The sequence below is a fragment of the Pavona decussata genome, unplaced genomic scaffold (genome assembly GCF_977016875.1).
Source record: "Pavona decussata unplaced genomic scaffold, jaPavDecu1.1 SCAFFOLD_161, whole genome shotgun sequence".
In the NCBI taxonomy this organism is placed as follows: domain Eukaryota; kingdom Metazoa; phylum Cnidaria; class Anthozoa; order Scleractinia; family Agariciidae; genus Pavona; species Pavona decussata.
The window spans coordinates 357,392-374,619 of record NW_028145572.1 but is presented as its reverse complement, the minus strand read 5'-3'; the positions used below and the strand labels follow the sequence as shown (position 1 = coordinate 374,619).

The following is a 17,228-nucleotide window of genomic DNA, read 5'->3' as shown; positions in this document are numbered from 1 at the left end:
CACATGGTATACACTACATGTATTTCAGTAAATCAACGCGGACGTGACCAGGAAACCTATCAAAGTGCATTGCCTGCTGAGATATGGTATCAAGAACTGCTGATTATGACAAACCGAGATGTGTGTCACCATTGTTAATGTTATACAAAACATGCCCATAAGTATTTTGGCTAATTTACAGTTGTTACCTTGATTTTATATACAGATTAGCAAAATAAAAAACGTTCTTAATCGATTCTCAGCCTGAGGAATGTTCTTGATACGTTCTTAAAATTTTGGTTAATCTCAGCCTCGACGCTCTTCGGTTCTTATAAAGAAGGTTCTTATAAAAAAAAAAAAAAAAACAGAGTGTATACAACCGATATTTGACGAAAAAGATTCATTCAGAGTTAGTTTAGATAGTTTCTGAGATCAGTTTAAAAAGAATTAAATTGCTATAGACATCCCGGCCTATTATAATTATGAGTTCTGGCCACACGCAGTTGCAACACTTTGGAGTCAACATAGCGCACAAGCCTCATGCTTGTTTTAAGTTTAGAATCGCTTTTTATTTATATAAAACAGCAAAACATATATTAAAGAACAATTTAGTGCCATACACACTTTAATGATGTCCAGTATTAACGACAATGACCAATGAGGTGATAGGTAAATATAAACTAATCAAACATACTTGTCCAGTGCCCTGGATGCTACAAGTGCCTGTTGTGCGCAGGACTACGTACAAACAGTGTCTAAAGCCTCGTACCAGTCTGTTCTTCAAAGGAATAACCTTAGTTAGACTGGGAGTTACCAGCATGACAAGGATGCGAAAATTTCATTCAGTCTGTGATTCGTTTTGTTTTATTAGGTAACTTTAAAAAGGAATTGAATTCAAGTGTACCCAAAGAACCCCTCGTCCAACTACGAGATACTATGGTAAAGTGACTCGCATCGGCGTTTTTTAATTGTATAAAAACTTCCATGGCCATTGCATGTAAGCGTAAAACTTAGCAGAATACCGCAAAGCTGTTGTCAAAACAACCTTTGCTCCTAAGTTTAAAAAAAAATGACAGAATTCTGTAAACATCGAAGCAATAGTGACTTTTATTTGTTTAATTTAAGTTGTAATCACGACAGCTTGGCATAATTGCCTGAACTGAGGGGGCTTCGAGCGACGAAGAAAAACTTACATTCACTTCGCCACCGGTCAGGGAGCTACTACATGCATTTATTTCCACCAACGGCTTCATTTGAAGAAAACGGACGACTAAGAAGTTATGTTTGAGAACAACCACGTTTCTTTGATTGAGAGCTATCTATTTTGCAGCTCAAAACAATTCCTTTGCGGATGGCCTAGCCTCCCTAGGCCTCGCGGACGTTCAAGATTTTGTTGGGGAGGAAAGATTGCGTGACGACCGTCTGCGAGAGAGGTTACGGATGGCCTTGCTTCCAGTTAAACAAAAAGGAAAAGGGAACGAACAGTTGAATGGTTTCCAGTTCTGATTGGCTGGCTACGTTATTTTCTTCCTTCTTATTGGCTCAGAGCAGCGCCTCAATTTTAGCCCGCAAAATACACCATAATGCCCGACGAAATTATTATAATAAAAAACAGAGGCGGGATTGGCGGCAATGGATTGTAAAAGCCTGTTTTGGACGCTTGATGTTGGTTGACTAGCCGGGGCAGCAAAGTCAGTAGAATCCGGAAGACAGCTTGAAGCAGCTATATTGTAGTTGAAAGCTCAGCGCTTCGGCGACGTAAGCGGAAGAAACAAAAATATACTACCGGTCGAGGCAGAGCAAGTAACTTAAGGCAAAAGAGGCCAAATCTGAACCAGAACAATTTACTTAAAAGAGCAAACGCGACCCATAAATTTTCAGCTAAAGCTTTCGAACACATCAAATTGTATTAGCTTACACAAATACGTCTTTAAAAGGCCACAAAAATTTTTCTTAACTCTTTGATGTAGAGTGCCCCTAAACTTAATGATAAAAAAGTATTGTTTTGGTCGAATCCTCGAATTCATCGAAATAACTTCTTAATACAGACTGTACTTACCTTCGGGATTTGTCGCCATTAGAACACGAGGAACCCGCAAGAACTAGTAAAAGTTTGGCCAACGTCTTGCTTACTGCGAAAAGCAACTGCTTAATCGTTCAAGACACCTTCGGTGCGAATGGTTGTTGCCCGAGAACAGAAAAGACCCATAATAAAAAATGACCAATGGTATAACACGTTACGCGTCTCTACATGTGAGCGATGCGTGATATGCTGGTTTTATTTTTTGCACGTGTTTCTCCCAAGTCAGCCGATGAGTGTTTATTAGTCACAAGACGTAATAAAAGGGAGTTTTAGAAGGTACTAAGGCGATAGCCTGTTATCAAGCTCTCTTTTAGGTCAGCCGCGAGAGGATAGCGCGAGCCGCGAGAAGATTGGGGCGCCCAATATTCTCGCGGCACGCCGCTCTAATCTCGTATCCAGAGTCCTTTACGCTCTTTGGCCAGCGGATATAGTCTCCAGGAAAGACTCTGGAAATGGAATTTACCGCAGGATTTCTGCGGTAAAACAATGCAAACCGGTTACGGAGCAGCCAATCAAAAAATTGTAAATAAAATTCCAGTTTCCCAGAGTCTCTCCTGGCGACCAACCGCTAGCCTTGGAGCTTGAGGACTCTGGGTACGAGATTGTCGCCGCTCGCGATATCCTTCTGTGGCAGACCTTAAGGGAGCATGTTCGTCGGTTACTACGGCAACGGCAACGAAAACCTCACAACACCATGATAGAGGCCCTGAACGTGCGTTAAAAATTTTGTCGCCGTACTCAGCTGTTCTGTTACTGGATAGTTCGGTCACATTGAACAAGTCGAACGTGTTGGAATAATCACAAAGTATTTCAAGTAACGCGAACTTAAACTAGTTCAAGTGAGGTTTTCGTTGAGTTGCCGTCGTGGTTTCTTAAAATCATATCCCTTAAAAAAAAACCCAAACCAGGTTCAAATGTTAATATTTTCCGATTAGTTTAGCCACGAAATGATAAACACGTATTCCACTTATGTTGTAACGAAATTTTTCAAATCGGAAAACGGAAATATACTCTGGACGCCAGGGATTTTTCTCAGTGCTCGGCCAAAGTTTCTTGTTTGTTTAGTTTGACCTGAACGAGGACGGTGCTTCTTTGGTTATACTGCGCACGCGTTTTACTTCTCTCGGAATGGTCCAAAGAAACTACACGCATGAAGAGCAGATGTTGGCAAGGGTTCATGGAATCTGAAAAAAAAATTAGGGGAAACCACGCATTTTTGAGAGATAATCAAGCTTCAATTTTGGAAAAATTGTCATACGTTTTGTTTAATTATCTCTAAAAAATGCCTGGTTATCCCCAATTTTCTTTTTGGATTCCAATAGCCCTTGCTAAGATCTGCCTTTCCCACATACTTATAAACTACGCAAAATACTTCTATTTCAGTAGGCACCGTCCTTAATTCGTCCCCAATAGAATAATTCGCCCGAGAAATAATCTCTAGTGCCCAAAACATGTTATCTAGGAAGTGCTGCGCTAAGAGATTAAACTTTTTATTGCTAATGATTGTTTCAATATACAGAACGAGTCGATATTCGACAACTAATCTACATAGAACGAAATCTCTCCTTCTACAACGGCGAGGTGAATGCATCTGTATTTCGAAGAATTATCGCTTCCTTGGTTTTCCAACCTAGGAAGATATAACTAGCAAAAATGGCCTCAAATCAACAAGAGGCAAAAACACAAGACCGGAGGAGCTTTTATTATATAGACACAAGTTTTTTCCTGGAAAAAAACACCACCCGTAAAATTTATACGAAACTTCATCCGGGACCCGAAGTGGGGTGTTTTCCATACTCACTAGTGAGGATATTGATGACGTCATTTCCCGCCTTTTCATGGTTGTTTATGCAAACAGTCGGTGGAAAATAGCGAGCGATGGATTTGCCTATATAAAAATAAAAAGAAAATTACACGGTGCTTTTAAGATATGAATTTTATTTTTTCGTGTTAAAAATAATATTGCTTTTACTACTCGAAAATAGAATTGATATCTTTGCGCGGCCGTGAGATATCCTCTATTTATTTGCAAATTCCCCAAATTAACTTACGTGCAAATGAAAACAAGTGCCGATCACTTTAAAACTTCAAGATCCCCTCTGGGTGAGGGAGGGGGGGGGGGGGGTAGTGGTAAGATGGGGATTTTTTTTTCTTTTTTTCCGACTGTTCGCTTGAAAAGATCCGGAAGTTAGAAGTCTCAGAACGTTGTTAGAGGAATAATAAGCTTGCGGAATTGAAAGAAATAATCCAAAAGTACGATTTATCAGATAGACTCAGTATACAACCGATATTTGATGAAAAAGATTCATTCAGAGTTAGTTTAGTTAGTTTCTGAAATCAGTTTAAAAAGAGTTAAATTATTGCAGACATCTCGGCCTATCATGACTATAATTATGACGTTCTGGCCGCACGCGGTGGCAACACTTTGGAGTCAAAATAGCGCGGATCGAGATTTAGAATCGAGTTTTATTCTTATAAAAAAGCAAAACACACGAGAACATTTTAGTGCCATACACACTTTAATGATGTCCAATAATAACGAAAATGACTAATGAGGTGACAGCTAAATATAAAGTAATTAAACATACATGTCCAGTACCCTGACTTCGATCGTGGATGCTACAAGTACCCTTGAGTGCAACTTGGCTACGTGGAAACAGTGTTCTAACCGGGATGCGAAAATTACACTCAGTCTGTGATTCGTTTTGTTTTATTCAGTAATTTAAAAAAATGAATTGAGTTCAAGTCTACCAAAAGAACCTCTCGGCCATCCCTACGAGATACTATGGTAAAGTGACTGGCTTTCCACTATGGAAAGACCTGTCGAGAGCATCAACGACACGCCACGTTCGAAGCGCATCATCTTTTGAGACGCACAAATTTTCCTTCTTTTTAACCACATTAATAAAATGGCTCATTTCCTTTTCATATGAATCGGAATATCTCTGGGGAAATGAATGCTTTATTGGAGGCTGAGAGATTCCACTACGTTTGAAGAGATGAGAGTTTAGAGCAGGGCTGTTATCGCTGGTAATCATTCCCTCCTCTCCAAACACTTCAATGCGTTGATCATAACCGTAGACAGCATGGCGAGAAAGATCTATCTGACCAATAGCACCACTGGGGAACTTCATCACCACTCCAACTGTATCCACATCATTAAGTGCACTTATCGCTGAATCGAAAGCATGGGCAAGACAGAACACTGTATGGGGGGTCTCACCCAGAATCCAGCATATCATATCTACATCATGCACGCCACAGTCGTGAAAGATCCCCCCGGAAATCATTAGGTAATCAATGGGAGGTACGGGGGAGTCTCGACTTGTGGTCTTGATGATATGGACTTTACCGATGTCGCCGTTTTTCACCCTGTCAGCCAAGGACAAAATTGTTGGATCAAATCGTCGATTGAAGGCGCTAAATAATGGAAGACCACGACTCTCGGCATCCCTGTAACAACGATCTGAAATAATAATAATAATAATAATAATAATAATAATAATAATAATAATAATAATAATAGTACTATAGTTTCGGCGTTATTTTACTTTATTCTACTCTGACTTAGTTATTTTTCCTAATGTTTACCCCGGTGTAAGGCAGTTAACCGTTTGCATCTTGTTTGGAAAGATTTCTGCACGGCCCCATACATTTATTATACTTGCACCACTGTCATACTAACCCTCTTCCAAAAGTCGTAAAACGGCGAGCGTGAATAGAGTTTGAGTCGCAAAATGTATACATAATTAATGTATGGGGCTGTGCGGAAATCTTGCCTACATATTCTGGTGTTTTTTTTTTTTTTTTTTTCTTTTTGTTTTGTTTTTTCCAACAACATTCAAAACGGTTGTTTTGAGTGAAATGTTACGTCTGCTTGACCGGAGCTTAAAGCGAGTAATGAAATTCTTACCTATGCCCTCCGCTGTAGCAGCAATTGGTTTCTCACAAAACACAACTTTCCCTGCCTTTAAACAGCTCAGAATAAGATCCTCATGAAGATGAGTTGGAGTAGCAATCACTGCGGCAGTGACTGTTTTGTCACCCAACACAGTTTCCATGGCGGATGGCGGGGCAACTTTGGTGTCCAGGTAGTTGGATTTCACGAACTCCTTGGCTTTGTCCTCGTCAATATCCACAATATATTTTAGCCTCGCCTGGGGATCTCTAATTAGATTATTTGCATGAATATTACCTGCGCGACCGATGCCAAACAAAGCAAACCCAACCGGAGAATCTTGGCTCATATTGACTGGAAAGAAAAAAAAAATTGCAAACCAAAATAAATGTTTGTTTGGCAGTGTCGCTTACCAATAAACAAAGTGTTCGAATATCTTTATGGTGGCCAACTGATTATCTTTTGTTATCAACTCATAACAATTTAACAACTCATAACAACTTATAACAATTTTGAAGTTCGAATGAGGCCTTTAACTACTGTTACAGCGCGACGCGCCTTACCGTGGCCACCCAACAAACTTTGTTTTTACAAGTTAGCCATAAAATACAAAACGACATGTTTTCAATAATTCGTTGTTGCGTCACTTGCATGTTGGACTTTGCAAGGAGGCGTGACTGTTAATCAAATTCGCGTATCCTGATTGGCTAACTTGAAAAAAAAAAAGTTTGTTGTGTGGCCACGGTAAGGCGCGTCGCACTTTTAAATTAAAGGTGAAAAATCCAAACTTTCCCCGATAAAAGCCGGCATTATCAGTGACAAGAAAAAATATTCCACGTAGAGCTTATATACAAATGAATGTAAAGTAAAATGTGTGAAAAGTGTAGGAATGGTGCAAGGTATGTAAAATGTATGAGAAGTATAAAATACAAATATGAATGAAAGCTGTCGATAAAATTCTACTCTCCACCGACGCATTACCGAAGTTTCTTTAGAAACTACCGCCAGTTGTGAAACCACAGCCGAATTACAAAAGATTTTGAGGAAATAATAGCTTTAAGCTGTAAATTGCGACAACGTAAATTGAATCGAAACAGCATTTTCATAGGCGGGTACAGGATAGGACGGGTGCCGTATATACAGGATCATAGGTTAGGTTAAACTACGAGTCAGACGACCTCAGAGACATTAGAAGGTATGTATTGAAATGAAACCCAGAAACCGCGGGCATATTACTTTCTGATGTTACATTGTTTGTTTGCTTGGGATAACTCTTTCCTCTGACTCATTACTTAACCTAAGTTGTGATCCTGCATATCGGGTACCCGTCCTATCCTGTACCGGCCTATGAAACAGCTGTGTCGATTCAATTTACGTTGTCGGATTTACAGCTTTAAGCTAGTACCTCCAAATCTTTACCTGAATTTACGAAAGTGTGTATCTTTTCAAAATAAACATTAAATAGTAAGTAACCCAAGAAAAGAAATATTTAGAATGACCAGTCAATTCAATCCTCGGTCCGTAAGTGGAGTTTTGTGTCTCACTTGTAACCTCACCAAAGAACAACCAGATTTTAATCTAAACTTTGATGCCTATCTTCATAATTAATTAACGAGAGTACATTATCAATACTGTAAAAGGCTATCAATTGACCATCAGTTGAAATATGGCGATGAGCTAAAACAACGTGAGTTTAACTAGGCGGGATTGGGATAAAAATGTTCATTGCGCCGGTGGGATAACACATCACAACAGAGTTGATGTTCGCGGGCGGAAATGTGTTTTTGGCCCGACTCAGGCTCATTTATATTGAGTCTGAGAAGGGTCAAAAACATACGCCCAAGAACATCATCACCGGTCACGGAGCTACTACATGCGTTATTTCCACCAACGACTTCATTTGAAGAAAACGGACGACTAAGAATGTCAGAACAACCACGTTTCTTTGATTCGGATTTATCCATTTTGTAACTCAAAACAATTTCTTTGCCGGATGGCCGCGCTTCAAGGGAAATGGCCCGAACAGTTGAATGGTTTCTAGTTCTGATTGGCTGGCTACGTTATTTTCTTCTTTCTTATTGGAGGGACTCTGTTAACAAACTATTTGTCCCGTTTCCGCGAACTAATTTCATGAAAAGCAGCTTTACTTATAGCGGAGCAGTTCTCTGGAACAGCCTGCCCTGTCATGTGAGAGAAGCTAAATCTCTTAGTCAATTCAAAAGATTAGTTAATGATCATTTTTAATGTTAGAGTACTAGTATACACGGCATTCATGAAAAACAGGTTTTAGTTAGATTAGTTGTAGTTAGGTATTGAATTTTGTTTAGGATAGTTAGGTTATTTTTAATTTTTATACTCCTGATGGATTTTACCGTGTTTAAATAAAGATTTATTGATTGATATTGATTGATTGGCTTAGAGCAGCGGGTTCCATTTTAGCCCGCCGAATACGCGGCAAAGCATGATGAAATTATCATAATAAAAAAATAGACGCGAGATGCGGGATTGAAAAAGCCTAGTTTGGACGCTCGATGTTCGTCGGCTAGAAGGGCAACCAAGTCAGTAGAATCCGGAACAACTGAGGCAGCCATATTGTAGTTGAAAGAACAGCGCTTCGGCGACGTAAGCAGAAGAATCAAAAATATACTACTAGTCTAGGCAGAGCGAGTAACTTGGCAAAAGAAGCGAAAACAACCAGAATAATTTACCATAAAAAAGCAAACGGGACCCCTAGAGAGACATCCGGTATGAACTATTAAACAGGTAAAAACTATTTTAATTAAGCTAAATTTTCAGTTAAAGCATACTGAAGAACATGTCAAACTGTATTAGCTTACGCTAATATACGGTGGCCCATGGGTATCACGGCGCAAACAAAAACTTCACGGCAAAAACAAAAACTTCACGGCACAAACGAAAACTCTCACGGCACAAACAAAAACTTCACGGCACAAACATAAACTCTCACGGCACAAACAAAAACATCACGGCACAAACGAAAACTCTCACGGCACAAACAAAAACTTCACGGCACAAACGAAAACTCTCACGGCGGAAGTGATTTTTGCGGCGGAAATAAAAATACTGTATCTTCACACGAGCGGTTACTCAGTCGCTCGAAAATATGGCGGAATCTGTGGAACTTTGAGTTGGGAAAAGAAGACGAGGATAGCGTTCTTCTTCTAGCGTCTTCGGTATTATTTTTTTAGAGGCTTTGAGTACAAAGAAATTATCTTGCTTCTACTAAAGAACCATGATTGACCATTGACCGTGATTCAGACAATGAATATCAAGAATACTTTGAGTATGTTTCAGGTATTTGTGATCTTGGACAACCAAATGATTGGGGAGAAGCACTAGAGCTCTATAAAATTCTTCTTCAATTTGCGTATCATGGGAGTATGTGACTGAGGTTTCCATTGACAAACCCAAATGGAAGGCCTGTGTGGGATCTGATTGGCTGCTAGCCTCAAAATCAGGAAGCTTAAATAGCATTATTTAATATTAATCTGTGATTCAGTGGAGCCTTGGTAATAAATATTCCTAATTACCTAAAGACTGGAAAAATGTAGGGAAAACATTTGCAATTTTGATAGAATGTTGTTTGTGCAAAACCAGAAAACTTGGTGGCTGTTTCCACGTGATTGACTGTTTAACATAATAACTGTGATTTAACAGTGCTGTCTGTTTGTGTTTAAAATGAAATATTGATTGTCCAATAACTCTTGAATTCATTTAAGGAGGTTAAGGCAGACTGTTCATGCTATGATAGATAATACACCAATGTGAATGACATGGGGAAAGATAGTTGCTCGTCGATAGCCATTTTTAATTTTTTTCACAACAGTTGCAAAGTTGAACTTTGTTTCTTAATTAATTATCTTTTGACAATCAAAAAGGAATATAAACTAAACATGTCATTTATAAACTGCTCTTCCTATAACAGTGTTGTATTGATGTGACCAACTGAAAGCACTTTGCCCTATTTGCACTTGACAATTTTTTTGTCTTATTTACATGTATATGGTCAAGAACCAGAAATGTGTAAATCATAGGTTTTTATGTGCTTTTGATATTTTCTCCTGTTAAAGAGAACATTCTGCCGTTTTCTTGGTAGTTTTTTGGAACAACAATACTAATTTGTAACACTCATTTACAATGAGCATATCATAGTGTTTTGCACTTAAAGCTATTAATATTGAGTTTATGGGAGTTATGAAATATTCCCAAACTATTAATGCAACAAAAGGACAAACATGTAACAAGTATATTGGCCTAATGGCCGTATAACCAATGGGTTTTCTAGAACCTGCCCAAGTTATTTTGAACTGTAAACAAATGTCCTTCACATGTAATTTTCAAAGTAGCAAAAACTGTGACACTGAAATTAGAAGGGGCCCATTGGCTCCTGATAATGCTTATTGCTCCAATGAAATGTAAACTTGAAACGATTTTTTCCTCTTCTTCTGCAAAACTACTGTAACCTCATCGATGTTGTAGTCGGGTCGTTGTCCCCTAAAGGCTGGTTTTCACTAGCGACGGAGTCGGAGTCGGAGTCGTAAGCGGAGTCGTAAGAGCGCTTATGACCTAGTGAAAATCAAAAATCGGAGTCGTAAGCGGAGTCATAAGCGCGACGGAATCGGAGTCAGAAGAATCAGAACGTTTCCATTTTCTTCCGACTCCGCTTACGACTCCGTCGCTTACGTTCCTGAATCGGAACGCTGTTTTCACTAGATCATAAGCTATACGCTTCTGATTACGACTCCGACTTCGACTCCGTCGCTAGTGAAAACCAGCCTTAAGACCGTAACTTTTGATTCGTCGTTTAAGGTGTTTAGGCTCATTTCAAAGTTATGGTTCTTTGGTAGAAGCAAGATAATTTCTTTGTACTCAAAGCCTCTAAAAAAATAATACCGAAGAAGGCTTTCTTCGCTATCCTCGTCTTCTTTTCCCAACTCAAAGTCGTCATCGGGTTCCACAGATTCCGCCATATTTTCGAGCGACTGAGTAACCGCTCGTGCCAGATACAGTATTTTTTATTTCCGCCGCAAAAATCACTTCCGCCGTGAGTTTTCGTTTGTGCCGTGAAGTTTTTGTTTGTGCCGTGAGAGTTTATGTTTGTGCCGTGAAGTTTATGTTTGTGCCGTGAAGTTTTTGTTTGTGCCGTGAGAGTTTTCGTTTGTGCCGTGAGAGTTTATGTTTGTGCCGTGAAGTTTTTGTTTGTGCCGTGAGAGTTTTCGTTTGTGCCGTGAAGTTTTTGTTTGTGCCGTGAAGTTTTTGTTTGTGCCGTGAAGTTTTTGATTGTGCCGTGACACCCATGGGCCACCGTACTAATATGTCTTTAAAAGGCCACAAAATTAATTATAACGGTCTGGGAACAATGGAGTAAACATATTAAGCATTTTGCTTAAATTAATGTTGACCAAGGGTTCCCCTGAGCTTGATGATCAAGAAGTATTGATTTCGTTCAATCATCGAATTCATCGAAATAACTTCTTAATACAGACTATAGTTACCTTCGGGATTCATCGCCGCTAGAACACGAAGAGCCAGAACTAGTGAAATTTTTGTCCAACGTCGTGCTGACTAAAAAAAAAAAAAACAACCGTTTAGCTTAGTTGTTCAATACACCTTCGGTGCCAAAGAACAGAAAAGACCCATGATCAAAAATGACTCATGATGACACACGAGTCCTATAACTCGTAACTGCATGTGAGCGATGCGTGATACGGTCGTTTAATTTTTGCCACGTGTTTCACCCAAGTCAGCCGATGAGTGATGTGTTTGTAAGTCACAGGACGTAAGAAGCTACTACGGTGATAGCCTGCAAGCAAGTACTCTTATGGGTCAGCTGCGAGACTGATTGGGGTAACGATAACGATAACGATAACGATAACCTCACAACACATGAAGGATTAAATGAAGAAAACAAAACGCCTTGGACGTGCGTTAGCAATTATTTTGGTACATTTCTTTCCCGTACTCGGCCAAACAACAACGGCAAATGAAGTGACCACAGATTCAAGGTTTTGTGCAGAACGTGAGCACAAGATTGCAACATTTTTATTCTCTGTCTCAACTTGGACGCCGTTCCCACCTGGATAGTTCGGTCACATTGAACAAGTCCAATGAGTTGGAATAATCACGAAGTAGTACAAGTAACGCGAACTTAAACTAGTTCAAGTGACGTTTTGGTTGACGTTGCCGTCGTGGTTTCCGTCAAAATCCCTTTAAAAACCCTAAACCAGGCTGAAATGACTTGTCCATACTATGACAGGATATGTTTTACAAATACGGGTTTTTTATTTTTATTGTTTTATTTTTAATTTTTTGCAGTAAATACTCATCAAACTGAAGCACTTTACTTTTTATTTGCAAAATTCACCAAATAAACTTATTAGCTGATGAAAACAAGTGCCGATCACTTTAGACTGTTCACAGTCCCCTATTTTCCCGTTGGATTGTCGAGACTCGTATGCTTCGATCAAACTCCCGCCATCTTGGTTTGTAACGGCGGGTGCAACCTGGGGAGAGTGTCTAAACTACTGAGGGGAGTGGAGCGGGGAGGCAGTGGGAAAAATTAATTTCTCGCTTCTCCTTCCCCACTCAATTTACCCTGACTAGGGTCTCACTCGGTAGATTAAACACTCTCCCCAGGTTGCGCTCGCCGTTACAAACCAAGATGGCGGGAGTTCGATCGAAGCATACGAATCTCGAAAATCCCATTGTAAAAAAAAGAATGAAAAACGTATTTTTGAAACATATCCGAACATAGTATGGACAAGTTGACAACCTCACTTGAACTAGTTTAAGCTCGCGTTACTTGTACTACTTCGTGATTATTCCAATTCATTGTACTTGTTCAATGTGGCCGAACAATCCAGGTGGGAGCGGCGTCCAAATTGAGACAGAAAATAAAAATAAGTACTGTCATGTGCTAACGTTCTGCACAAAACTTTGAATTTGGTCACTTCAGGTCGTTGTTTGGCCGAGTACGGGGTAGAAATGTAACAAAATTTCTAACGCATCAGCCAAACAGTATTTAAATGAGTAGAAATCATATCGCAAATTTATTCAGAAAACGCGAGTGTAATTTTTAAATTCCGTTTTCGTTGACGACGTCGTCGTAATCACAGTTACAGAAACTGGTATTTCCAAATTTCCGGGTAAAAGGACAACCTCCAGAGGTAGTGCAAAAGTTAATTTTGATTGGTCGATGGAGACAATGGTTCATCGACGGTCTTGACATAAAGGACACGAGGGGACCCCGGGAACAAATCTGTTTGCCTGTGGACAACTGACCGCTGTTTCCCCCGTGCCAAGGAACTTTTGTTACCCAGCGCGTTCAATGTGTCCATAGCGTTCTGGCCGCGGGTCTTTCGAAATTTCAGAAGCGAGCCGACTTGAAAGAAAATCTTTCTAGCAAACGTGATACGGCTTCAATCGAGTCGGAAATGCGATGGAAGGAAAGCTATTTACCTCTTCTTTGATCCTATGAAGGAATTGGGACACCAGGGATGATTTCAACGGATTTATTCCGTTTCGTGTTTCGGACATGGCTGAAATACTGTTTGGCCTTTCGTTACACTTAACAGTAGAAACCCGAATGACGCTAACTCGCCGAAATCGCTCCGAAACGGCATGAAAAGCTGGTAAGTGACAAAGAATACAAGAAGAAACAGGGTAAGTTGACTCTATTGACAAAGCATTGTTATTTTCTACCATTTTTAACAAATCCGTTGTATTCCCATACAAATCCTTGTAAATCAACGGTTCTCTGATAGTGAGCTTGGGCTGCCTGTGTTTACATTTGCAGGAATACGACCACTAATCCGTTCAGCAAAGACAGTGTAAGAAGTTTTCGGTTAAAAAGACTTCATCTTAACAATCGCTCATGGTTGTTTCCACACGGAACGATAACCGACTGCACACTATCTCCAAAATTTAACAGCAGCCGCTCAACCACGTGTAGTGTACTGAATGCAGTGATTATGCAAGAGTGACAAACATGTTTACCACGCATACCAGCAGACAAAAGCAATTGTTTATACAAATTGTTGTGTGAATAATCCAAAGTTCAGAAAACAGTTGAGAAAAACATCTTTACGGCTGAAATCTCACTACCTACTACTGCCATTAAAAAAAATGTTATGAACTAGACTTCCACCTTAAGGTCCTTGTTTCTATTAGGAATCCTCACCAACCAAAAAATAAGCATGTTGTTGACCTGTCCCTCGGGGATATGTGATATATTCCCCTCGTGGCGTGTCCTCGCGCTACGCCCTCGGGCACGCCACGAGGGGAATATATCACATATCCCCTCGTTCCAGGCCAATAACCCTTACTAATTTCCTTAAAAAAGCAAACGGGACCCGAAAAGAGACATCCGCACGACTTATTTCTTGAGTATTAAATTAAAAACAATAGAAAAGGTTCAGTAAGCTGGTAAATTCGGGAAATAAAATTTCGTTTCCTAAAACTTTTTACAACCTAAATTTTCAGCTAAACCATAAGAACATATCAAACTGTATTAGCCGTACACAAAATGGGCACAAAATTATAACGATCTTGGAACAATGGAGTAAACATTTTAAGTATTTTGCTTAAATTAATGTTGACGTAGGGTTCCAATGAGCTTGATGATCAAGAAGCATTGATTCCCGGGGTAGTCAATCGATAAAAATTGATATCGGAAAATCATTCGTTAAACGATGTCGATTTTATCGGTCAATCGATAAAATTCGATACTCACACGCCGACGAAGTGTTAATGTTATCGATTGTATCGGATTCATCCATCGTTATTAAATCGATAAAAATTATTTTGTTTCCGTTGAGGGAGCGCTTGATTGTGACTCTTTAAATGTAGATTTCAAAGGCGGCAATGAAATGATTTGTTGACAAACACTGTACAAGAGACCAAAGAGACTGCATTGTGATTTTCTTCCTGGTTTTATTGTTCGATAACCGGGTTCGATTACAAACGTAAATTATTTCTTCCTTTTCCGGCTTCTCGGCTTCAAGGTTGTCTTCTAAATTTTCTCTTTTTCCTTTGTTCCGTTGGTTTTGAAACCACGCTTTAAGAAATATGGGGGACAAGAAGAATTTAGATTACGAGCCTAAGGGCGTCTAGATGATTTGTTCATATCTTTACTAAAAAAATCACGAAAATCTTTCCCTTTAAAGACTGGATGAAAGAGCAACGAGCGTGCCATTGTGTTACATCAGCAAATAGATAAAACAGTGGAATAATCAACCAGGGATCTATATCGGATTCCAAACACAACACGCGCTGAGTAATACTTAAAGTTTGTAGAAAAGATGGAGCCATTTTTATCGTTTAACGAGTATTATGTTATAAGTGTCTCTGCGAGTTCTTTAATATCTTTTGGTGTTTCCGTTTCGAAAGTTGGAACGATAATTCAGTTTCAATAAATTAGATATTTATCGATAAAATCGATAGCCCTGATTCAAAAATCGATAACTATCGATTACTCACAACGAAATCTTTTATCGATTTTTATCGAATTTCGAAAAAATTAATCGATTTTTATCGATTGTTATCGAATGCTATCGATTATCGATATTATCGATTGACTACCGCGGGATTGATTTCGTCGTGTCATCGAATTCATCGAAATAACTTCTTAGTACAGACTTTATAATTACCTTCGGGATGTTTCGCCGTTAGAACACGAAGAGCCAGAACTAGTGGAAATTTTGTCCAACGTCGTGCTGACTGAAGAAAACAACCACTTGGTTATTCAAGACACATTCGGTGTAAAAGATTGTCGTCCGAGAACAGACTGAAATTACCTAAGATCTAAAACGGAACCATGATGACACGTCAGTCGTATAATTATAACTCGTTACGCGTCTCTACATGTGAGCGATGCGTGATATGTAAGGGTTATTGGCCTGGAACGAGGGGATATGTGATATATTCCCCTCGTGGCGTGCCCGAGGGCGTGGCCCGAGGGCACGCCACGAGGGGAATATATCACATATCCCCGAGGGACAGGTCAATAACATGCTTATTTATTTATTTTTTTTTTCGGTTGGTGAGGATTCCTAATAGAAACAAGGACCTTAAATAATTAAATGCTTATTTTATACCAGGTGGAAGTCTAATACATAACATTTTTTAATGGAAGTAGTAGGCAGTGAGATTTCAGCCGTAAAGATGTTTTTCTCAACTGTTTTCTGAACTTTGGATTATTCACCCAATCAATTTGTATAAACAATTGCTTTTGTCTGCTGGTATGCGTGGTAAACATGTTTGTCACTCTTGCATAATCACTGCATTCAGTACACTACACGTGGTTGAGCGGCTGCTGTTAAATTTTGGAGATAGTGTGCAGTCGGTTATCGTTCCGTGTGGAAACAACCATGAGCGATTGTTAAGATAAAGTCTTTTTAACCGAAAACTTCTTACACTGTCTTTGCTGAACGGATTAGTGGTTGTATTCCTGCAAATGTAAAGAAAGCTACCAGTGGGACAGTACGAGTATGTAATGAGTGGTCGCCGATGAAAGAACCTCCCTTCCAACTAGTAGTCGACAAGAAGATGAGTTTGAGTTTGTTGTTGCGCCTGTTATTGAATTAATAGTAGTAGTAGTACAAGTAGTAGTAGTAGTAGTAGTAGTAGTAGTAGTAGTAGTAGTAGTAGTAGTAGTAGTAGTAGTAGTAGTAGTAGTAGTAGTAGTAGAAGTAGTAGGAGAAAAAGTTATGTTCTTCATTTTTTCTTTAATAATAAACGACTAAGAACTCGTTGAAATGTTTAAGATTACTAAATAAGGGGAATAAGTCGAGCGGTATATGGCGAGGAAATATATATTCCCCACCCCTCGTCATAGGTATATGGCGAAGGGGAGGGAAATATATATTCCCCACCCCTCGTCATAATCCCCTCGCCTCAGCTATTGTTTTCAGCCCCGCCCTCCCCTTTTACAACCAAAGCCGCACCCAGTTTTTCAGACAATTAGTAATTGACAGGGGCTATTGAATATATTCAACCGAAAAGAACAAAGGAAACCGTGCCAACTGAAAAATAAGTCTGGTTGTTTTCGCTTCTTTTTCCAAGTTTCTCGCTGTGCCTCGACCAGTGGCTAGTATGTTTTTGTTTCTTCCGCTTACGTCGCCGGAGCGCTGTGTTTTCAATTACAATATGGCTGCCTCAGTTGTTCCGGATTCTACTGACTTGGCTGCCCTTCTAGCCGACGAACATCGAGCGTCCAAACTAGGCTTTTTCAATCTCGCATCCCGTGTC

The 17,228-nt window shown here is 39.6% G+C and overlaps 1 protein-coding gene across 2 annotated transcripts; it reads right to left on the bottom strand.

Moving 5' to 3' along the window:
- Positions 1-4,525: 4,525 nt before the first annotated feature.
- LOC146464558 (uncharacterized) lies at positions 4,526-15,780 on the bottom strand. Of its 2 annotated transcripts, XM_085129315.1 has the most exons (4): positions 15,701-15,738; positions 11,477-11,548; positions 5,976-6,314; positions 4,527-5,528 (listed from the first exon to the last, which is right to left on the bottom strand). In XM_085129315.1, exons 2-4 carry the CDS (start codon positions 11,487-11,489, stop codon positions 4,846-4,848), a joined length of 1,035 nt encoding a protein of 344 aa, XP_084985441.1. In that variant the 5' UTR covers positions 11,490-11,548; positions 15,701-15,738; the 3' UTR covers positions 4,527-4,845. The 2 variants fall into 2 exon arrangements, with proteins under 2 accessions (XP_084985442.1, XP_084985441.1); XM_085129316.1 differs by lacking the exon at positions 11,477-11,548 and having other exon boundaries at positions 4,526-5,528; positions 15,629-15,780.
- Between the last annotated feature and the right edge of the window lie 1,448 nt (positions 15,781-17,228).